At 54.4% G+C, this 23,871-nt stretch overlaps 1 protein-coding gene across 1 annotated transcript in view; it reads left to right on the top strand.

The window, feature by feature from the left end:
- Nucleotides 1–23,871, top strand: part of CAP (Cbl-associated protein) — an 81,178-nt gene that overhangs the window by 46,819 nt on the left and 10,488 nt on the right. The window contains exons 7-22 of the mRNA XM_019845497.2: nt 909–1,013; nt 2,756–2,803; nt 5,071–5,270; nt 5,449–5,638; nt 5,741–5,842; nt 6,162–6,304; nt 6,520–6,592; nt 6,868–6,903; nt 8,207–8,351; nt 8,564–8,669; nt 10,368–10,400; nt 11,631–11,744; nt 13,542–13,588; nt 13,663–13,832; nt 15,199–20,493; nt 20,946–21,005. Coding sequence (XP_019701056.1) covers nt 909–1,013; nt 2,756–2,803; nt 5,071–5,270; nt 5,449–5,638; nt 5,741–5,842; nt 6,162–6,304; nt 6,520–6,592; nt 6,868–6,903; nt 8,207–8,351; nt 8,564–8,669; nt 10,368–10,400; nt 11,631–11,744; nt 13,542–13,588; nt 13,663–13,832; nt 15,199–20,493; nt 20,946–21,005 — 6,867 coding nt within the window. The remainder of the gene's footprint in view (nt 1–908; nt 1,014–2,755; nt 2,804–5,070; nt 5,271–5,448; nt 5,639–5,740; nt 5,843–6,161; nt 6,305–6,519; nt 6,593–6,867; nt 6,904–8,206; nt 8,352–8,563; nt 8,670–10,367; nt 10,401–11,630; nt 11,745–13,541; nt 13,589–13,662; nt 13,833–15,198; nt 20,494–20,945; nt 21,006–23,871) is intronic.

The raw sequence follows: 23,871 nt of genomic DNA, 5'->3' as shown, positions 1-23,871 counted from the left end.
TACGAGCGTCTTCTATTTCCCAAAGCCTCGAGGAATCTGTATCGACGATGCTCGAAAATTGATGCTCGATCCACGTGTAAATAGTTTTCGTCATATTCTCCGGTCATAGATTCGACAATGGAATCGATCATCTCGCTATTTCATCCGCCTGAAACTCGTTTCTTCGTCGTGCCATATTTCACCGCACGCTCGCTCGCCCCTCCATAGTCCTTTTTTTCGCCATCCGTTCGCTTGTTTGCGAATAATGTATAATACCAGAGCTGTGTGTGCAAATAGTTTGGCCAACTACATCGAGAGCGCGTGTCTCGTCGAACGTTTCGACGATTGGTGACAGAGCGAATCGTGATTTTTTTTGTTTCTTTTCTTTTACGGTACGATTGTACGTGATAATTGAAGTTTGACGCGCAGGTCACGCTCGATGTCACATTGCCGAATGCACATTGTCATTTTGCCAAGCACGCGGGGCGACTCACTCGCCTATTATTATTATTAACTAGCTACGGTTATTTGTATTTCGTAAGTCGCGTGAACACCTTTCAGCGCGGTTACCGAAGCGTCCGTTTATTTTCTATTCTAAGTTTAGCACGAAGTTTAGCCACAGCGCGAGTTCCGTCGGAGCTGTATGCGCGAATTTAGATATCCGCCTTAGCCGACCCTTCGTGCGAGCTCGTGCATCGATCGACAGATTGACCCCTCTTTACGGTCGAGTGAGAGGAAAAGAAATAAAACGAAAGGCAACGGCGAAAATTTGCTATCAGTTCGTTTTCAATTCTAACATCTCTCGTGGCTGTCCCACGCTTACTAACTAACGCCATTACGCGTCGCTCCGACTTAATTTACCGCACCGTCTTTTTTCTCTTTCTTTTTTCTTTTTTTTGGTGGATGTGGGCATGCTTTTTTAATCAAAGGGAGTGGCCGCGATGTCGCTGCAAAGGGAAAAGACAGTGAGAGCGATCTGCTGCACGAGATTGACAAAGCTTTGAGAATCGGCCGGGGATTTCTACTTGAGCAAGGTGCGTTCGCAATTTCGCTTGATCACTGATAGCATGCGTTACAATAGTATTGTAAGATACGCGTGCGCACGCGTGCGTGGATGCTTTGCAATCAAAGATCATATAATACGACTAGCGGGATTCAAGAGAGAGAGAGAGAGAGAGAGAGAGAGAGAGAGAGAGAGAGAGAGAGATAGAGCGATACCAAAAAAATGGAGGGCGATTCATGAAACGTCTTGATTAAATTTTCGAACGTTTGGACAATTGTGGGAATTAACGTTGAACGGATCGTTCGGCCGAGGATGATTTCACTATTTGTCAATCAAATGGTAAAATTGCGTTACCGTTAAATTATTGTTTGGAATACGAGACACTACGTTGTAGATTGCAAACAATAATTTAATAGTAACGTAATGCATCTTTCAATGTAACCCAGTAGTAAGTATCCGGAATACGCAGACGTTTACCGACGATTAATATTAGATCTTAGAGAAGTGCTCGCGGCACTTGAAATATGTGCCAGATGATGCAGGTTTTGATGAAGCGACCCCCCCGATTGTTATGAGCGGCGCACACGTATATACACCCGGCAATGTTGCTTGGCGGTGAACTCGAAATTGTGTATAGAACGACGTCGACGTCGACGTCGGCGTAGTAAGCGTCGAGCAGTGCGGCGTCGAGCCTCGTCGGCGAGTCGTCGCGACGCCTCAGTCGGTTGGCATCTATCGTACTTTGCCGTACCTCGTCGCCGAGAGGCTGTTCCGTCGAAACACCGGAAGTCGACGTGCCGGGCAAAGAGAGAAAAGGAGAAGAAAAAGCAAAGAAAAAAAGAGAGAGTGAGGGAGAGAAAGAAGCGTTAAGCTCGCAAAGTGAGGATGTTGGAGAAAAGTGAGTGATCGCGCGCTGCGCAAGCGTATTGTCGAACGAACTCGGCGACGAAATCGGCAAAATAGGCGTTCGGGGATTCCTTCAACAGGTAGTTCCTCGCGATCGCGAGAACGATCGGTACTCGTGTACCGCGACTACACGTCCGAAGGGAGTCTCGTCCAAACGACGAAACGCCGCGGGTAATCGGCGGGAGCTGAATTTCGCGGCTCGACGGAGAAATCTCAAACAACTCGCACGCGCGGCTGTTTGAGCGGACCAATCGACGTAATGGACGATTCCAATTGAAAACGGCATTTCGTTGTAAAGCTGTGCCAAAACTCCGGCAGAGAGATCGATCGATCGTTTTGCGGCGCGGTCTTCGGTTTCAGCGGTCGTAAATTAAAATCATCTTCCGAAGCACGTCGTCTCAGCGCTGGCATATTTAGTCCGCCGAGGAATAAGGCGATCTCCACACACACTCCGCTTTGTCCCGCCCTCTGCGCCAGTCTCTCGTGGCAGCTCATCAAGATCGCTTTTATATTAATGAATCGCGGCGGCCTCATCGTGAAAGTAACTCCGTGAGAAGCACTCGAGACGCTATCGGACGCGACGTATAATCGTGAGGGACTTTTGCGTCGCGTAATGTTGACGTTGACTGGTGATAAGCATCGCGGTATCTTGCACCGCCACGCGGTTTGGCCTTCGACAAAAATTGTCCCTTTAGAGAGGACAAAGAGAACAAGACACGCGACGATATTACTTCGATGTTACCGGGCGAATTTGCGCGGCGTACTTGAGTGAACATTGCTGTATAAGTACGAGGGAACGTAATAACTCTGGCGCGGCTGACACGCGAGGGACACGCTGTTTGACAAAATGTTGTTTGATGCTTTCAGAGAACGTTATGTTCGCCCCCACATTTAAAGCCTCGTCAGCTAAGCCAGGTAAACCTGCGCGGGAAGTGTGCATGCGTGTGTGTGTATGTGTGCGCGTGAGACTAACAAAGTATTTTTGTCGTCGTCGCGCGCGTTTCACGTGAATGCTTGAAAATACCGTTCAATTATTCAATGATGCATCCGCCTGATGGTATCTCGCTGACATTACCGAATATTCATCAGCTCCGATAAAAATACTTGGCTCGAATTCTCGGGCGTTTCCACTGGACGAAGCGTGCCAATTAATCCAGTCCAGCCTGGAGACTTGCTGACACATTCTCGAGAGTGTCAATGAATAATGAATTATAAGCGGCGCGTCAGAAGAAGCGAAACCACCACCGTGAAACATACGTGTTGTGTTAACAAAGAGTCGTTCCGCGAATGGTGCAATAAAATTAATTAAGTGTCGAGTGTAGGGTGTAGCCGTGGGGCCGCACGCGTGTTCTTAGCGGCGAAATTGTAATTAAATTCTCGCCCCGTGTGCTGAGCCTCGTGTGTGTGTGTGTGTGTGTACACGTGTGTTTGTGTGTGTGTGTGTGTGCATGTGCGGTATGCCGCTGCGCGTGTGCATGCTTCGACGTATACGCGTGTCGCAATCTCGCGCTATAATCTATCCAGGTGAGACAGGTAGGCGTGCATTAATTTCGGCGGTTCGTCGCGCGATGGTGTCGTCCTTGCGGTATCGATGCTCGTCTCTCGCCATGCCGAAGTGGCTAATTAGCGTCGCTCGCAACTGCTAGCAGCAGCGTTACATACACGGAGAGCGTGTCGTCGTCGCCGCGTGATTCGCGAAAAACAATCGCGAGCGGGACGTTTTCGACGTTTCCGGTGCGGCGGCGGGGCGAATGCAGCTGGCGTCGCGCAGCGGTACAACGCCCTTGATTAATCGCGCGCTTGCAATTAGCGAAAATGTAATAGCCGCCGCGACGATATCGTAAATTAATACGTGTAACGTGAATTATCGCGTTTTCAGGCACAGGGAATTACGCGCGTTTAATCGCGAGCGCAGCCACGGAATTGTTTTCTTCGCGACGGCGCAGCGAGGGAGAAAAAGGGAGAGAGGAGGAGAGCGCGAATGTTGAGCGAAATCGGTCGGTTTGCCGCATTTTCCGCGGTTTCCGCGCGCGCGTTTGTGGTCGAGCGGACTCTTGGCCGACATGGTTTTATGCACGCACGTACGTGCGTGCGTGCGCGAATACGCGCGTAACATTCGCTCGTAACGGCTGGTGTCGTGCGCAGAAAGCGGGAGAGCGTCATTCCAGAAAACCGCCGCGCGCGCCATTGTTCCCGGCCAATTGCAATTACGCGTGTCTTAATAGCGCCGCTCGCGCGCGCGCTTCTAATTTTACCCGCGCCCCGAATGAATCGCCTCTGATTTCCCGCGGTTGTCGCGGCTCTGATACCGTCGTCGCAACCGCCGGTCGCCGGAGATCCGTCCGACGCACATATGCGCCCTGACTCATCGCCGCGGCGATGTATCTCTTTATCGAGTCTCTCAATATCATCCCTCCGACTGGCATCGCGACGACGTGCACGCCGGCTCGATAATTTCGCGTCCTCTCACGTGAGATCCTTTTCGTTGATCAATGATCTGTCGGTCCGATTCCCGCGCGAAACGAGACGTCGTTAACGCAGGCGAAAAGCAAAACGCGTCGAAAGCAAAAATAGCGCGTGCCTATATAAATATCTTTCAGCCTGTCCCACAGATTTCACGACAGCGTAATACACAGATTGATACAAATATATACGTTGCGAAAGCCTTACAGACCTCCGTGAGACCCGAAAGGAGCCGTTCCCTCTCTCTCTCTCTCTCTCTCTCTCTCTCTCTCTCTCTCTCTCTCTCTCTCTCTCTCTCTCTCGTGGACCGTACTACTTATAGTCGTCGACGCGATGTAGAATCCGCATGCAGGAAGTAACCGGGAAAAAGATGATCCCTTATGTAATGCGCCCTCGTGCGCCAAGATTAGCATCGCGCCGGTGTACGTTTCACATGTTAGCATTAGCACCGATCCACGCGCTACAGCTGTTTCAGGAGCAAGGATCTTTCGCGAATTGCGAAACCGCTTTCGTCGCTCGCGCGCGCGCAGAGTCGATTCGCTAGAAAGTAACGATTCTCTCGCGATCCTGCGGTCTGGTTCCCGTGCGCGACGAAACGGCGTTACCGAGCCTGACGGGATAACCACGCGCTTGAGTGGCCATTAACAACGGTCGCAGGAGCAATGCGTCCGAGGAGCTGTCGGAAGCCGTTCTCAAGCGCGAATTCTCTCGGTTGCCAGGCGTTTGGTCGCCGGGGCAGACGCTACCTGCGAAGGAGCCGAGTCCCGATCGAAGCAGGGCGCCGCCGAAGGACGAGGCGATCCTGCCGGTCTGGACCCCGGCCAGCGCCGGCGCGAGTCCCATCGCGGAGAGGAAGGAGTTCCGTCCGGTGCCGTTCGAGAGTCCCGTGCTGAGCCGCAGGAAGCAGCCAAAAGAAGAGGTATGTAGGCTAATTACATCAAGATCGGGCGGCTGTTTGCCCGACGTAGAAGGAGGACCAAGGAGGAAGAAGAAGCCTGCTCGGCGACTCGACTCTTCATCCCTAACGCGGGTCTAAGTGTTCTTCGCGAAACCGAAACACGCTTGTCTACGCGCTTGTCACGCAAACTTCTCCGCAGGAGGCGACGCCACCTTGGGAGCACGAGAAAACATCGAAGAAGCAGAGCTCGCAAAGCATCTACGAGAGCAGCGCCTCGCGAATCGTCAATTCGCACTCCGCACCCGCCCAGGGCCTCAACAGCCTCGCGTCCACGCCGCGTTTGCCGCGCGCCCAGAATCCGACCATCACGTTGCTGCAGAAAGCGAGAGGTCAGCGTCTCCCTCCCCGCCTCATTCGTCGAATTGAGCGAAGAGAAATTTCGCGGGAATCATCATCCCCCTCGTAACTCATTTGCCACGATCGTGTTGCAGAAGGACAGTTGCCGAAGGGCGCGGCGTACCTGGAAGAGAACGAGTCCGCCGACAACCGTCCCCCGAGCGACGAGAGACCGTTGATCTCTCCGGGAGAAATACGTAAGTATATAAGCGACGATTGATTCGCAGTAGATGTAAAACTGAGCGCGATACAACATTGTTGCCGCCGTCGTCTTCACGAAGCGCGTGCCAACGAGTCGCGAAGTCACAGAGTCCTTCCTCGGCGCGAAGGTCGTCCGACTTATATATCGTGTTCCACCGAGCGGTGGCTCCTCACGACAACCGTCTTCTTATCACTAACCATACGCTAACTAGCTGTGATAACCATCCCGAGTATAACGTGCGTGTCCGATGTGTACGCGAGTGCTAATGACTTAAATGTGAAATTAAATTTTATCGTGAAATCTGCATCGCTCAGTCTACACGGTGAAGAAGGAGTACGAGAGCGAACCGGAAGTGGAAAATGAGCCGCCCTCGAAGAGGATGGCCGACCTCGGCCCTCGAAAGTTCGAGGGCATCGGCCCGGTCACTAAGGAGGGTATCCCTCTCGTCCTGAGATCGGTAGGTGTATTGATGATCATATTAAGCGAGCTGAAGATACAAACCTGATCGCGATAAGAACTCTCAGCGAGTGCGAGCGCGAGCTCCTCGCCGTTGCGAGAGAATGCTCCACCCTATCGCATTTCAATGTGATCGTTGCGATAGAGACAGAGAGATCACTCGGCGCGCTGCGATGTGCGATATTGTTCTCAGTATTTCTGACAAATTACTTTTAGGAAGTCAAGGAAAGCAATCAGGCGAAATGGTACAAGAGAATGTACGACTCGCTGCATCGCGCCGATCGGAACGGTAAGTTGCCGCGGTCAGTTGCGCGCATTCTTTCGATTCGGCTGAAAAATAAAGCACGTTACTCGCGTCGTTTAATTAAGCTGTGTAAATTTACGAGCTGTTGCGAGCGCGGCACGTACGCACGCGTGATTAAAAGAGCGGGCGTTGTGTACAAATAAACGCGCGGTTGTTGATTTTGCTTTTCTTTCTTTTTTCTTCTTTTCCGGCGATAACGCTTACGGCCGAGTAAGCGAATTAATTAATTGCTGCGTGTAATTGGGCGATTTTGCTTCCAGATGACTACGTAACCATCCGTTACAAACCAAGAAGAGGTGAATATGCACTTTCGCGCATGGTTGTGCCGGGTTGGTCGAGTCGCGCGACGTTGCTACTAATATTATAACGGACGTGGGCGGACTGTGCGTAACGCAGTCGTCCTAGCTGCGATCTATTTAGTTTAGTTTCGCAGTAACAGCGTAAAACGCACTAATATCTTGTAATTAATGTTGTCGTAATGGCGCACGACTAATATCTGCAAGATGAGACGCAGAGCGGTGAGATCGCGGTAGCTGCGAAATATTTTACAATGATAGAGAAACGATTATCCTCTCCCCTCTTTTTCTCTCCTTCTTTAGAAGCTGCTCTCGTCGAGTCACTGTTACGTTCAGTCACGTAGACGCCTTTTGTGTCACACGAAGTAACGACGCTCGTGGCGTTTAACAGTGGCGCTAATCGCGCGTGAAAATAATAAAGCATACTTTGACACACACACACACACACACACACACACACAAACATATATGAGAATCGTGTGTTGCCTTATTTAACATCCCTCTAACAAACGATTAACGACAACGATGCCGCCAACCCGCCGGCAGGACGTGTCTTTCAGCCGGATTAACATCAATGTGAATCGACTGGCCATTAATTTATGATAATTGGAGCTAATCCGTGTGTCAAAACTGTACGCGCAGACACTCGAATGAAACTACTTCGAGAATTTGTGAATCTCGGCGCGCGAGACGAGCCCTCGTCAAATATATCAAGCCAAGTCGGAACAAACTTCTCGAGCTGGCGCGAGTTGCCTTCGTCGGCGTGGGAACTTGTCGAGTTGACTCTCGGAGTTCTCACGTCCGATCTTTCAACAGCTTCGCCTTCAGGTTTCCTCCCACTTCCGGCCGAGGCCCCGATATTTTAGCGGCAGAAATTGCTCAGCCCAACTTGTCAACTGTCGTTATAAGTTCCTCCGATAAGCCCGGTAAAACCGAATGAAATCTCGTCTCGGGTGAAGCTTCATTAGATTTTGATTCGATCCAGCGAGATTATACTTCTAATCTCCCGGTATCGAAGAGCTCTGTGTAATCGAATCTCGCGGAGATGATTTGTACAATAAAATACGCGCACTCGTGCGTGCAACGTAATACCCTATCAGTGTGTATGTGTAACATTGTAGAAACTAAACTCCAAGCGAATGCGAGTGAATAGTTTGCGGTGTCATAGTCGAATCCTTTTTCCTTGTCTTTTTTTTTTTTTCATTTCGTTAGTGCTCAATTTCCGCGCTGGGATTGGGCGGGAATTTGGAGTGTAATCGGTTCGAGGCGAAATGCAGAAAAACGCAACGCATTCCTGTTGCAGGTGGGAGATACGGATACGGAAGCAGCAGCGGATATTTGAGCGAACCGGAACCGCGCGCATATTCGGATCGATCCGTTACCCTCGATAGCCGCCGACGACTGCGTAACAAAGAAAATGACTTCATCACGGCGACTATGCCCAGAAAGTGAGCGAAAGAATTTACAAATTTCCCCACTCGTCTTCGCCAGAGACGCGGCCTCGGGCCGTTGAAATTTCTCCGTTGTCCGCGTTCCCTCTCATTACCATCCCTTTCGATGAATTAAATTTGACATTACCGCTCGTCAGCGGACGATAAAACGCACAATCACTCGTGCGAGCAGGCACCTGCACGACAAAGTAATCCGTCTTTTGATTTAGAAACGGGGCGCTGAAGTACTCGGCGGAGATTTACAAGAATCAACCTGGCCGCATCGAGGACTATGAACCGGGCCACTCGTCGATCGCCGAGAAGGAAGCCAAAGAGGTATGCAGCCGCTATCGCTCGCAATCGTTGAGATTAGACGAGACCTGCCTGTATCGTAAATTGAAGCGCACTTTCCCATAACATCGAAAGAACCGATCATGAGATATCCATCGCGTGTACAAGTTCATCGACCTGTCGGAAGAGCGACGATCGATCAGACGTTTCCGGGCTATTCTCACACTCTCGAGGAATATCGCGAAGTGCAAACGAAAGCGTACGGGCAAATCCGTCCGGATTCCCGTCTATTCCGCCGTAACGACGAGAATAATTTTCACCGGTATGGCCTCGGTTAACCAATCTTCATGAAACTACGAGATATATACGCACCGACAGAACTACGTTCTACGCGATGTTTCGTCAGCGCCTTTTTTTTCACTCGGCGATGTGAAATACAGACGGCGAGATGAGAAGGAGATTAGTTAACCATGGTTAATGGAAACGCGAGATTTCCAAGAGATATCGACCGGTACCACCGATATATAACGTCCGCCGCGACGTGTTCGCCTCGCCTCGCATCGCGAGATTCATCGAACGCCGCGCGACTCTACATTATTCGACGCGGCCAATATTTCGCGCGTACGCGACAGTTACGATGTAGCAAAAACTCGCGTGCATACGTATTCATTCTCTCTCTCTCTCTCTCTCTCTCTCTCTTTTTTCTTTTTTATTTTCCTTATCATGGCGAAAACACACGCGCTCGCGCGCCGCCGCGGAAACACGCGATCTCTCAGCGCGACCCGAAAACAGTTACCCCGAAAGAGGCGCCTGAAACACACTTGGAACATGATCGTTTGAAATGGCTTTGCTTCTAGCCGACTTTCGACGCGCGGACGAGAAGGAAGGTAATCACGTAATCGAGCGATTCAAACGTGCTTTGCCGGCCAATTATACGTTTCCTCGTTTATATTGAAAGCCTTTATGTTGGCGTCACGATTAATTGATTGATTGAAAGCTCTTGCTCTCTCTTTCTCTCTCTCTATCTCTCTCATACACATACAAACAAATATACATACACTCTCTCTCTCTCTCTCTCTCTCTCTCTCTCTCTCTCTCTCTCTCTCTCTCTCTCTCTCTCTCTCTCTCTCTGTCTCTGTCTCTGTCTCTCTCTCTCTGTCTCTCGTCGCTTACAAGGCGACTTTCTTTATACACTCAGAGCATACATACAGTCTCTCCTCAGGTGTACCAAGCACGCACGCGTGTATCCGGGGCTCGCAGAGTCCCTCGAGAAAAGCGAGACGCCGCGAGAAATAATGCAGAGGCCGTCCTGCTATTGCCGAGATGATCGCGCGCATTTCTCTCGGGGCGCCCTGCGGCTCCACGTAGCACAGGACCCGTTGATTTCCACACAGCTTTTGTAGCGCCGCTTGTAGTCGATCCTATGTTGAAAAACGACCTCGCTGATTTCCATCTAAAATCGAGACGTCGCGCTAATCCGGACCGCGAATCATTTCGTACGTCTATCTTCTCTGGGCTCGCCCGTGTCGATCGATGCGATTGTAACCGCGTCTCTTATTGTTTTAGATGGAAAATGGCGGCAAAACAATCGGACATACACTCTCTCTCTCTCTCTCTCTCTCTCTCTCTCTCTCTCTGTCCGAGCAGCCCATTTTTTATTTGAATCTATAAATGTGCCATACACACAGTAACCCCTTTTAGACAGCGCCTAGTATAACATTGTGTTTAATTCTGTGATTCTAGTGGTGGGACGAGGTCATGGACATATTTGACGGGGTACGCCATTTTTATATTAATGCGTAGTTAAATAAGAATTCCCTCTTTCTCTCTTTTCAAACATACCTCTCCTCGCTCTTTTCCTCGTCTTATTCTTTTATCTTTTGTTAGAGTACTGATACTCTCTCTCTCTCTCTCTCTCTCTCTCTCTCTCTTTCTTTCTTCCGTACGTAGATTGTAAGACTCAATTAAAATTAACATTTCCCATTACTCCGGAATCAAGCCCGGTAGCGTCGGCTTGAGGGGGATCTCGTGAGAAACTCTTGCAAAATACCTCGTTTCCATATAAATCTCCTCCGCTTTTTCTCCATCTCGATAAATTAGCCGTAAAGTCAGGAGAAAAAATGCGGGCGTATTTTCACGTTCTCGACGACCGAGAGGACTCTGGATTCTCTCTCGCTTTTTCTCTCCTTTTTCTTCCGACGGATAGAGTCACGTGCGTCACGAGCTCACGACCGGGCGGTCATTAAATCTCAGGGTGTACCGGCGGCGACGCGCGATCTTTGTCGTGTTGGCCGGTTATAAAGTCAGCCGGCATGGAACGGCCGTTTTTCACATACGCGCGGTTGGACGTTAAACGCGCTAACTAACGGCGGCTCACCGCCATTGCACCGATAATCGATGCCCTCTCGCATCCCCCGATCCGCGCGCAACAGACGCATGCTATCCTCGGGATTTCCCGCGGGGACACCTTGTCTCAAATATCGCAGATTCTTGGGTACCGCTAGATCGCTGCATCGAGGGCTCGTAATGGGCCGGCGATATCGGATGCAGAGGTTCAAATGTTGCGATGCGGCCACGCGTCTCGTGTATCACGATGCTCCCCGTTTGTGTGACCCCCTGCACAGTAAATCAGTTAGTATTTTACTAATTGCACCCACAGTTGCCTACCCCCTCCGTCCCTCGAACCTCTCCCTCGCTATGTGTCGCCGATCACCCGGACCGTCGATTGTCGTCCACCACCCCGCCACACCCCGAGACGTGATCTTGGTCGATGTACCTGCGTGTGCGTGTGCGTGTCGCGTGTGCTCGTCGTCCATGTTTGTGCGTGTCGTGTCCGCTCTTATATGCATCTTACCGCTGTCCACTCCCCGATGACGATGACAACAACAACGACAACGACAACGACGACGACGACGACGACGATGACGACGACGACGACGACGACAATGACTGCGACCACAACCACGACCACGGTGACGACTACAATGTCGACGTTGCGGCTGACAGTGGCTGAACGAAAACGGACATCCTCAGCACGCGCAGGCCAGGATGGAGTCCCTGCGTGGCATCCGGCAGTCTCACGTGCTCAGCCTCTCCTACCGGCCAGAGAGCAGTCACAGTGTAAGGATACCGGCGATCAGCAGCACGAAAAGCTCCGAGATCGGCGCGAGACCGCGTCCGTTGGCGCCGGAGGGTTCAGCCGATCGGTCGACCGATCGTCCGGCGCTCGCTATCGACAGCCGTCCACCGTCCAGGTCGCGCTCGCACCGGCCGACTGGCCATGATCGGTCCAAGCCGTCGACTGCGTTAGCCGACGCGACGTTCGATCGGTCGAGCGACCAGATCGCCGGCGAGGACTCGGCCGGTCGTATCATCCGACCTCTGGAACGGACCGCCGACGCCTGCTATTGGCACGCCGCCGGCATGCTGGAGGGAAGATCCAAGAGCTTCGTGTTGCCGGATCGTTGCCCGCGCCGATCGCACCCGGTCGGCGGCATCGAGCGACCGATCGCCACCGCTCGTTCGGCGCCGCTTTCGGCCGCGTCCGCGATCGCGCTGAGTTCGATCGGCAACAGCATCCAGCCTTATCGTCATCATCGCCATCATCATCACCATGAGCATTATCAGCAGCAACAGCAACCGCAGTTACAGCAGCAGCAGCAGCAGCAGCAGCAGCAGCAGCAGCAGCAGCCGCCGCCGCCGCAGCCGCAGCAGCAACCGCCGCCGCCGCAGCAGCAGCAGCAGCAGCAGCAGCAGCAGCAGCAGCAACTTCACCATCACCATCATCATCATCATCATCATCATCGCCATCAGACCCACCAAGACAACCAAGAACCACCGCAACAACGCCCACCGCTCTCTTCTTCTTCTACTTCTTCTTCTTTTTCCAGCACCGATCATATCATGCTACCACCATCACCGACAACACCCTCCGTTATCACCGCGCAAGCGCCAGCTTCACGGGTTAGAGGCTGCCACATCGTCGACAAGTAGAGTGCACGATGACGTTGTCCTCTATCTATCTGTCTGTCTATCTATCTGTCTGTCTGTCTATCTATCTATCTATCTATCTATCTATCTATCTATCTATCTATTTGTCTATCTGTTTGTCTGCCTCTACCTGGCTGTTGAGCCATCTCTGTCACTTTGTCTCTGCTACCTTCATATGCCTGTTTATACACACACCCACATGTCGTTACTTTGTATCTCGCATCGTACACAACCACGTGTCGACTCCTCTTTCCCAGAGAAAGAAAAAAAAAGACCGGGGCACACGAGACACACGAGAAGAAATCAAAGTCGCGTTAGCGCCGGGAAAGTATCATCGACATGAGAGTGATAAGCGCAACTTGTTCCGTCGCAGAAGCGTCACTACCCTGACGAACGATGCCTGATTCTCAGATTGTCACTGAGAGTTGGCGGCGATTAATGCGCGACGACAGCGCTTTGATCCGATTCATACGATCGTACTTCACACAGACACATTTTGCATCCCGAGCTGCTGTTGTCACACCTGTCGATCCCCTCATACCCTAACGCCGCCGTACTCGTACGTTACACCTGTTCATCCTTCTCCCCTTCTCTCTCTCTCTCTCTCTCTCTCTCTCTCTCTCTCTCTCTCTCTCTCTCTCTCTCTCTGCTTTCCCGGTCCTTCCGAATGACGCCTTATCGACTCGATCGATCCTCGCGCGTCCCTCCTCGCCAAGGCTTAGCATTAGATAGTTGCCGCATGTTTTGCTCGGTTACTCTCGATGTCTTGCTCATGGTGTCGTCTGAAGAACACCCGCGCTCGCGCTAACAAGCCCGTTAGCCGTATCCTTCGCGGCGTGTCTGCGAGCAGCATGACTCGTAGACGATGAGCGTAGTCGACTAGTCGTCAGCCGATGCTAATGACTCTTCTTCTCTGTGTCTTTCCAGCCCTTCGATCAGCGCAACGCACGGCCTGCAAAACCGTACATGACTCAGTAAGTAGCAATCCAACCGACCCGATTCCCCCGACGAGCCGAGCCCGTTGTCACAAAATTGTCTCGTTCCAAAGTGCCTTGAAGGAGTCGGGCTACGAGAGCGACTCGACGCTGGTGTTTCGCCGTAGAGAAGACATCAGTCCGCTCAGTCTTCTGGAGCAGAGACTGGCCTACAAGACGGTGCAGAGCGGTGGCGACGTACCCCTTCATGGGCTTCGCAAGCCGGCCCCGGAACGTCCGAAGGGTGAGTAGGCGGCCCGATCTCTTGGCTATGCGTTTTTTATCTCTCGTTTTGGTTCTTTTTTATTTCTCTCATTCGTTCTTGGCGCTATCGATTTTAATCAGCACGCTCATCGACTGATATACATGTGTACATGGACTGTGCGACTGGAGTTTACTCAGCATGCGGGTGTATGTATTTTTTTCTCCCTTTACAGTTGGTCGTGCTTGCAATGTGTGTGTTTTATTAATTAATGATTGCTGTGTTTTTTACATTACAATGGCGCATGTCTGTGTCTCGAAACTTCGAGTGATGTTAAATATGTCGACTTTCCGCGGATCTCCCGGTCTCGGAGAGACAAGTCGCTCAGATGATGATGATGATGATGATGGAAGATATATCCTCGATGTTTCGCGAGATTAGAATCGAGACGTTTTTTTCTTCCTCAGACACTTTTCTTACAATTCTCTCGACTAGCGGCGCTTTGTGTCGACGAGCGCGAGAAGCATGGCGTGTGAGAGTAGTGCGCTGTCTGACACACACATACACACAGCTTTATGTACGTACAAACTTTCTCCAACGCGTACTCTCCTGCGGACGATTGCATCGACATCGACCGGTGCTGACTGTGTAATTAATCAGGCCGAGGCGAGGTGACGATGTGGTCACAATGAGTGTGCTCAAGTCTCATCCGATAAGTGCGAACTATCGGATCGGTACTTGGCCGATACGTAGAGCTTGAAAGTTTGAGTGAGAGTGAGAGAGTGAGAGAGAGTGAGAGAGAGAGAGAGAGAGAGAGAGAGAGAGAGAGCACAGCGCGATGCTGGCTGATATCGATTAATTAGTCAATCGGCAAGCATATCCATTGCGACGCATCGCTCACCTTCGGCTGAAACTTCCCTTGCTCGTCTGCGTCACAGCCAAGGCTGCGATCTAGACGGGGACGGGAAATCGATAATCGGAGTCAGTTAACACCGAGGGTGTTGGTGCAAGCCGGCCCCGGGCGTTCCCACAGTTTAAATATGGCACAGCTCTCCCCCCCCCCCCCCCTCGCCGAGTCTATCGATATTGGTGCGCGAGTCGGTACTTCCGAAAGCTCTTCCTGCAATCTTTCAAGTAAGCAGCACAGCCGCAGTTTTAACACCACTATCGTGTCGCCATCGCCACTACGACGACTACGGGAGCCGCGAGTCCCTCTTGCATCGGCACGCAGCCGCGTGCGGCGCGCTTAGCCACCACCAGCTTGAGCCTTGATGCCGCGATGAGACAACCTTAGATGACTTTTTGGGTGGCAGGGTGTAAAGCCTGGCAGCAGCCTGTGGCTGGCGGTTGTGTACTGCTCTCGGCAGCCGAGCGCGAAAGCATCACAATCTCGAAACTCTGTCCACAGACGACACGGAGATCGAGTATTTCCCGATCTCGCCCACTTTGACAAGGATTCGCGTACACCAGAAGAGCGGTCCGAGCATCTCGTCGACGGTCGTCACCTCGTTCTCGAAGACGACCACGACCACGACAGTCGACTCGACGAGCTTGTCGCCACCGGTCATGAGAACGCCTCGCACGCTCGCCGAGCGATTCCCGTCGACCGGAAGCGCCGCGTGCCCACTCGGTAGAGCACTTCCGCAAGCTATGTCCGCGTCGAGGCCGCCCTCGCCGCCCCGGAGGAAGTCCTCGCGCCACAACAGAACCTTGAAGCTCTACTCGGAGACGCGACTGATCGATAGCTCGCACTCCACCAAGCCCAGACACGAGCAGTGCTTCGCGGCCGATAGCGTGTCGGGCATCAGGTCGCTGCGTGAGCGTTTCTGCAGCACTCTCGAGAGGCACCGACGTGCTCGCGAGCATTTGCACAGCGTGGTCGTGCAACGTACCTCCTCCAGCAGTCCGGTCGCCGGCAAAGCCACCAAGACGCCCGGTCTGTTCCCCGGCGCTTTCAGCAAGAGAAAGTCGGATCCCTGCCTGTCGCAGAGCCAATTCGAGACGAGCGCGGGGAAGAAACTGACCTTGACAGCCGGCCCGAGTGTAAGAAGTCACGCTCACTCTTCGGCATCGCCGGCATCGTCATCGAGAGGTACTCGGGAGCCCTCGGCGAGGATAGACGGTAAACGTCCGCTCGAGGACAAACTCTCGGTGGTAAAAGCGCCATCCAAGTATACCACCGTGACCAAAGAGGCACAGAGATCGCCGGAAAGAAGTCAGATTGTCACGAGGTCGGAGTCTCTGCACGGTCCGAGGAAGGATAAGCTTCGTCTGACCAAGAGGGAGCAGGAGCAATCGTGCAAGAGGCTCAGCAGATTGCCGGCGGAGCTCTCCTCACCAGTGGAGGTGAGGAAAGTTCTGCAGAAGCACAAAGAGAAGGAAACGAAAGACGTGCGGACCAGAGTACTGCCCTCAGGCACGCTGGTGAAAAGCTCGACGACTCCGTACAGCTCGTTGGCGAATAAGCAGAAGCGCGCAGCGGACAAGTCCCTCAAGATTGTCGTGGCAGTCTCGCCGAAGGGGCAAGAGTTGCTGCGGAAAGAGGTTGAACAGTCAGCGACGACGAGGAGGACAGGTCCTCCTCAGCTGAAGTCTCCCTCCGCGAGAAGCACGTCGACTTTGCAGATCGCTGCGAGAGCCTCGGCGGAGCCGAAGAGAGCAAAAACCGTCGCGAGGCCAGCCGAGAAGCTGATCATCAGCAAGGAGTCCTTGCGCTCGGTGTCGTCAACTTGTTCCGAGGTGAGCGGCGAAGTGAACAAGAGGAAGCGGCCGCGCGAGAAGCCGCAGACCATTGTGAAGACTCCGATGAAGAAGCCGGAGACGATACGCGTTGTCGTGAACGGCAACAGGAAGAGGCTAGAGTCGAAGAGGAAGTCACGGAAGGACAAGAACGGCGACGAGCAAGTGGACGCGAGCAAGCCGCCTTTGGACGGCTGGAAGGAGACGATCGAGATGAAGGATATCAAGCTGCTGAGGAAAGTGGAGAAGAAAGTGCTGTCGAGTGTTCCCCAACACGAACTCCCCAAGGATCAGATCGCTCCGTTGACCGTGGAGGAGATCAGGAGGCACCAGGAGGCAACGCGCACGGATACTTTCTTCCAGCATCTCTTCCTGCCGAGAAACTCTCCGTCGCCCACGCCGCACGCCCACGCGACCATAAAGAGATCCCTCGTCGGCGAGCGCACAAAGATGTTGCAGGACATCGCGAAGGAGAGCTATAGGTCGGAACCGTCGCTCAAGTCCCTCAGCGTGTACCTCGCGCACAAGCGGCCGGTCTCAAACTCCAAGTTCAAAAACTGGGAGCGCGAGAGTGTTTCGTCCAGAAGTTCCAGTCCGTACGGGGTCTGCTGGCCTGGTAGGTCGGTTCTGCGGAAGGTGAGCAAGTTCGACAGCCTGCTGGGCATCGACGAGTTTGGCTCCTCTGCCACGCTGCGCAATCGAAGCCCAGAGTTATCGTGGGAGCATGTGAAGGAGCGAAGTCTGAGCGAGCCACCTTTAAAGACCTTGCCAGAATCGAGGGAGTCCTCCTCGCGAACCTCCTCACCGTCTCCGGCGAGACCTCAGACGCAGCCTCGACGAGCTCGTGTTTCCAAACAGGACGAGCCGGAGCAAGCTCCGCCGGCGATCAGCCCGAAGAAGATCCGAGCCAGGAGCGCGGGTGAAGCGGACGAAGCTAAGAGACTCGGCTCGACTTTGTCGTTGACGAAGAGCACTGGCTCCACGTCATCGATCGACCGCGAAGACTATCAACAGTACATACTCGAGCTGCTGCATTACAGACGCAAGTCGAAGCGGTACAAGGACCTGCGCGACTTCTACGCGAGTCTGAGCAGGATGGGTCAATTGGAGCGCACATTCTCTTCGGGGGAGTTGCGACCGAGGATGAGGAACGAGGAGATCATCGATTACGACCGCTGGAAGCAGGTGAGGACGAAGGAGAAGGCTGAGGAGGAATTGAAGGCGCTGTATGGGAAGCTGAGGACCGTCCAGCGCGACAAGGATTTTCTCTTCACCGTGAGGGACGTCGATAAGTTCAAGTGGCACGGCGACTGTGGTCTACGCTGCAAGGAGCGCTCCGTGGAGGACATCCTGCAGTACTTTAAGAAACTCGAGAGCGAGGAAAGCGAGCTGGAGTCTTCCAAGAGGAGGACCATTTCGTCGCAAAAGGACACGTACAAGCCTCTCTGGCGAGGCAGCTCGGTGGTGAACGTGGCGACCACGATGCAGAAGAAGGCCAACGCCGGTCAGGACGCGGACAAGTCCGCGGAACACCCGTCGCTGCAGCGAAGTCTCGGCGGTAGCAAGAAGTTCTGGAGCAGCTTGTCCATCGAACAAGTGGCCACCTTGAAGAAGCAACTGAACGAGATCTATGGCAGCGACGTTCCTCAGAAAGCAGGGTCGCGGTCGAACACGAGTGAGGTTGTCGACGCGCCTCGCGAGATCAACGAGGACGAACGATCCGTAAAAGAACGCCACGAGGAAGAGGAAGATCGGCACGAAACCTTGTCGAGCTACGAGATAGTCGTGCCGCCCGAGAGCGACTCCAGCGGACGTCCTCAGGCCTACTCGAAGGGCCTCCATGTACGATGCCACTCGATGATCACGAGCAGCGAGTCGGAAATGTTGCTGAAGGAACAGAGGTCGGATGCGATCAGGATCGAAAGCTCGACTATGAAGAAGAGCGATTCCATCGGACGTCTGAAGGGCCTGGAGAGATCCGAGTCGGACAAGTCGATGTCACCGACCATGTCCGAACTGGAGAAGAAGCGGCTGTCGTTGACCCTCGGCAAGGAGGTTCTGGACAAGGTGACGCGACGTCGACTGTCTGCGCCATTGGCGCCTCGAGAAACCCGCGGCAGCATCGCTGCTGCCTTGGCGGCTACGAAGACGCCGACGAAGCCTCCCGCGAAGAACATCGCGAAGACAATTTGCCCGTCCGCCACGTCCAGTAGCGTGGCCAGTACTTCGCCGAGAACCTGCTACTCCCTGGAAGCTCCGTGCGCCGACGAGGCGACGAGGCTCAAGGACAAGAGCGACTTCCTGCTGGTGTTGACGCCCAACAACGAGAGCGCCAGCGACAAGCAACGCGTGGAGACCGTGCTCGAAGAGTGGTCGAAGAGGCCGCCGTTGCTGGCGATGGCGGTGGCCAAGGATGTTTCTAGCGCGAGAACAGGCAGGTTCCCGTCGGGTAGCGACGCGGACAGCATGACGGAGAGCTCGGAGACCTCGGTGAGGACGGTGATCCAACGGAACGTCGAGACGGAAGACGTGTCACGGAAGATCGAATTTTTCGAGAAGGTCGACAGAAGAGGGGAACGGCAGCGCGAAGCATCGACTCTCATGGTGGCGGCGGCGGCGGCGGCGGCGGCGGCGACGACAACATCAACATCGTCGTGCCGCGGCAGGTGGAAGAAGCTATCGTCGTCGCAGAGCTTCGCCGACCTGAAAGAGTTGTTCGGCGAGACCGAGTCGGCCAAGTACAGCGGCCCGAGCGCCGCGTCCAGGATCATCGATCCAGGATCGCGATCGACGTCACCGAGGGAGAGAACAGTCGAGAACGTACGGAGAGACGCTCGCAGCCCGACGCTGTTGGACGCGAGCGGCGGCACGCGACGACAATCGTTGCGCTCCTGTTCACGGGAGCGTGAACACGACAGACCGCACAGCGTCAGTCCGTGTCGCGCGACCACGCGATCGAACTCGTCCTGCAGCCTGGACAGCGGCTGGCTACGCAGTTCCTCGCCGGACCCCGACAAGTACTGGCGCGCTTACCTCAAGCTCGTACGGAACGGCACCGTGCGCCGGCTGCGGGCGAGGTTCGAGAGCGCGGAGGACCTACCGCGGCGCGTCAAGGTCGCGCCGGCACCCAAGCGCTTCCGCAGCGACCCGGAGTTGGCGAGGAGTCTGCTGAAGAAAGTGAGCGAGGAGGACCGTTCCGCCGCTGCCGCCGCCGCCGCCGCCGTGCCGAAGCCGCACGAGCATGCCGACGTAGCTTGGCTGCGCAGGCGGTTCGAAGGTGGTAAGAGAGGACGACCGCGACGAAGAGGCGAGTCGCCGCCGATTCCGCGGATGCCGCTGCGCCGGGAGAACCTGTCGATGCCGCACATCGACGTCATCAGCAAGACCGCCGAGCTGAAGGAGCCCACCGTCACCAGCACCGTCACCAACCACGTGGCCAGGCAAGCGGAAACTAAGGAGCTCGAGGCGAAGAGGCCGGTTTGCCGGATGCGGAAGAGATTCGAGTCGCCGGACGCCGGGCGCCGGACTTCCATCATAGGCGAGATGTTCACATCGGCGCCGGACGTGCGCGAGCTTCGCGACATCGCGCCTTACTTGGCCGGCCGGTGGGTGGCTCATCGCTTTCCGAATCGTCGCGACAACATGCGCTCCTTGTCGTCGCCGGCCGATCTCGAGCTCCACCGGGGCTCTACGAGGACCTCCGACTCGTCCTCAGGTAGCAAGAAGAAAACGGAGCGGCCGCGAGCCACTTCGTCGTCGCCGACGCGCCCGCGAGCCCCAGCGTCGATCCTCAAACCATCGCAGACCATCTTCGCCGGGCAACACTTTGACCCCGACAAGCACCGACCGAGGTTCAGGTACCAACCGCCGCCGCCACCGCCGTCGCCCACCGCTGGACGAAGACACAGAACTCTGTGGCCGACCTTGCCCGTCTACACGGCGCGCCCGACCGTCACCTTCGAAGGTCTGAATCTCGTCAAGTGCTGGAGTAACTCGACCGGGTTACGCCAACAACTCGAGGGTGGTGCGCGACTCGGGAGGAGAGGGCATTTTACATGAGGCAGGAAATCGGAAAGATCTCGCTCTGTCTGCCCGATCACGTGACGAAGGGTGAAGAGAGCTCTGCTTCGACGTGCTCTCGGCTTGGTGAAACGCGACGCGTTATCGCATCGCGTCGTTATCACGTCGCGGCACCAATATCGCGGCACGCGTCGGAGGGGCGAGCGCGTCCAGTTTCACAGCGACAGCGGGAACGCTCGCCCAGTGTGTGTGTGTGTGTGTGTGTACTTGTGTGCCATCCTCCCCCTCCCTCCTCCTCCCCCTCTCAAGTATAAGCCCGAGTGTCTTTGCGAATGTTCTTTGTCATAGCTGTAGAACGGCTAATTATTATTTTCATTTTTTTCCGCTCATCCATAGAATACTCGAATGCACCCCCGCCGCCGCCAAAATCCCAGCACTGCAGGGACGATCGCCAAGGTAATGCCGATTACAAGCTCATCATTATCACACTTACATTATCTCGTGTCGCGCGTGCTCGCTCGCGCGCGTCGCGGTCTGTTTGCTACGCAGGTATTTCGTAACACCTGGGCTATATCGGCTTCTCGGCGCGCCGAGCGTCATTAAGCAGCGGAACGTGTGAGGCAAAGTATCATGACGTCGAGGCGACTCTCGACGATGATTCATACAAGCCGTACATCGCTTGTCCATAACACCAAGTGTCTCCGTTACGCTTTCTTTTTATTCCAAAGTCGGCCAAGCCAAGCGCGACGCGCGCACGCGCGCGCGAAGTTGCATAACCGCGGCTGGGACTCTCCTCGCGCGGCAACTTTGCTCTTGCTCGGTTCGTCCGAGTTTCCTTCGATACTTTTTCTCGGATTTTCACTCATCTCTCCACGTCGCGTCGCCACGTCGCCGGGCTCGATGTTGATCGACGCGCAACACAGGGTTGTGTTGCGCGAGCGCTCGTCAGATGCATAATGGAGCATGCGACTCTTCGGGATGCATGAGCGGCACCGGGAAGTAAGATTGCGCTCGCGTGTTTCACGAGCGATCGAGCATGAGCGCGGTGATCGCGCGACGACGCTCGTACTCGCGGACGTGCTTGCGGCGCCTCGCCGCGCGTTGTTACCGCGAGTCGCCGAAAATAATGCGCGCGCGCTTTCGCGATGGGGAAATCCAGCCGCGGAAATCTCGCGCGCGAACCGCTCGCCGTGCAGCCCCGATTAGAAATTTCATATTAATTGCATCGTGCTCGCTTGCTTTCTTATGGCTGCGCAACACTGTGGGCAGCACGGCGGCGAAACATCGGTGTCGGATCAGCGTCGATGCGCGATTTTGCTCCCATTGTTGTTGCGTCGCTCCGGCTGATCGCGGAGCTCGTGGGCGGATTTGGCATGCGCGTGAAATGGTTTTCCGCGAAGCCGCGCGCGTCGACTGCATCCTTTGTAATCATTCGCCTTTGGATGTTATTGTTGCTGGTGGATGCGTTTCGTAACGCCGTCCGTAGTGGTTTGCTCGAAGGATGATATGTTATCGGTAGCGTGAAAAGAGGAGGAGCTCGTCGCGACGCGCGGACGGAAATTTTGAAAGTGGATTCACGCTGGAAGGAGCGCGCGTCAGTGTCAACGTTCTCCTTGCACGTGACGTTTCTATCCGGAACGCTCGCTTCCGCAAATACCCGTTTTTGTCCTTTTGTCCTGATCGAATTTAACGGCGATACGATGAATTCGAGCCGACTCTCGAAGCGGGACTCTCGTGCTAAGCGAAGCGACAAATTGATCATGTCCTCGTTAGGAGACTCGACAGCTCTGTGTGAAAGATACATGACGTTGTGGGTAAAAGGGAAACAATTGATCAGGATGTGACGTAATCGACGATAAAAATGATGGCAGCATTCGGCGTTGACGGAGAGAAAGAGAGAGAGAGAGAGAGAGAGAGAGAGAAAGCTGTGCGAAATGCGCGCGACCGATAAGGGAAATTGAAAATCCGCGGAAAAACGAGCCGGACGAACGTTGCAACGGATTTTCAGCAGCGAACGAGTCAATTTCGCCGCGGCGGGTCATCGGGATGGCGATGACCCGAAACCCTGTTGATCGGCTCGCGATGTCAAGGGCGTGGACTCCACTAAAACGATGCTAATCACGCATGCTAATCGTGCTAACGAAAAGGCCTAACACCGAATTGCCCGGCGTTCAATTCGCACGCGAGCGCAACTTTCGAGCGCGCGAAGGCGCACGCTCGGGAATTCGCGTAACGCTCCAACGCACCTTCGTCGGTCGCTACACCTTTCTTGTCCTTCCTCTTCTTTCTTTCCCGCCAAACGATTCGATTCTCCGTTCAGTTCCGTTCCAGCGAGACTCTGCGATCCTCCCGCCGAGATCTCGTCGACCGCGCGCGCCCGGACCGCCGGACGGATGAATCTCCGCCGGGCCTTCAATCCCGATGCCGATCATCTCGATCGCGCAATCTCAACGCGGTCAGAAACGCGGCGCTTGCCCGCGGCGTTATTATTGCGCGTCGCTAAAATTGGATAAACGACGGTCACGATTATTTTCGACGATGACCACAGTAGCGCGATGCTAAGCAGCGCCGTGCCACGTCCGCGCGCACTTACAGCGCGCTGAATTTGACGGACGCATGCGATAGCTGTTGCATCACTGCGATTAGCATAGCTGTTTATCAGCTCGTACATTGGCCGACTCGTCCGCTCGTCAATCCATCGCCCGGTAGAGTTATCCTTGGCATTGTTGCCGAGCACACGCGCGTAATCGCGCGCCGTCTCGTTCTTCTCGTTTCCTCCTCGCTGCCGGGGCAAAGTGCACCATTCTCGCGCGTCGATCGTCTCTCTTATCTTATCTGCCGGTGATTGATGAGTGCGTGTTGTCTCCTCGTTGTCCGTCCGACAGTTCCCGACGTCGACAAAGCGCGCGACGATACGCGCGCTGAAACCCGGCCTGGTCCCCGGCTCGCTGCTGACGCTCGTCGAAATCCCCGCGGTAAAAGCAGCGTCGAAATAAGGCCCGACGCGGCGCGAATAAGCGGCGCGAGACGCGGCCGATCAGCGCGTGAAACGAGAACACAATAGAGCCAGTGAAACGTCGTATCTCGCGCGACAACGCGACCTTTGTGCGCGCTTTTCAAGCGCCTTTTAACACCGCGGCCGTGTTCCCATCATCGCGAGCAACGAGCGGAGGATTTTATCGTCGAGCTTCCGTAAGCGCAGTCGACGGCTAAACACGCCTCCGTGGATGAGCGTCTTCGTGGCTGCGCCGAGTCCCCCGAGCAACGGGATTTGAACCTCCTGGAGTCCTCTCCTTCACCATAACGAAAAATTTGACGACGT

This window comes from Harpegnathos saltator, unplaced genomic scaffold (assembly GCF_003227715.2).
Source record: "Harpegnathos saltator strain DR-91 unplaced genomic scaffold, Hsal_v8.6 scaffold75, whole genome shotgun sequence".
Taxonomy (NCBI): domain Eukaryota; kingdom Metazoa; phylum Arthropoda; class Insecta; order Hymenoptera; family Formicidae; genus Harpegnathos; species Harpegnathos saltator.
This window is presented reverse-complemented; position numbering and strand designations above follow the sequence as displayed.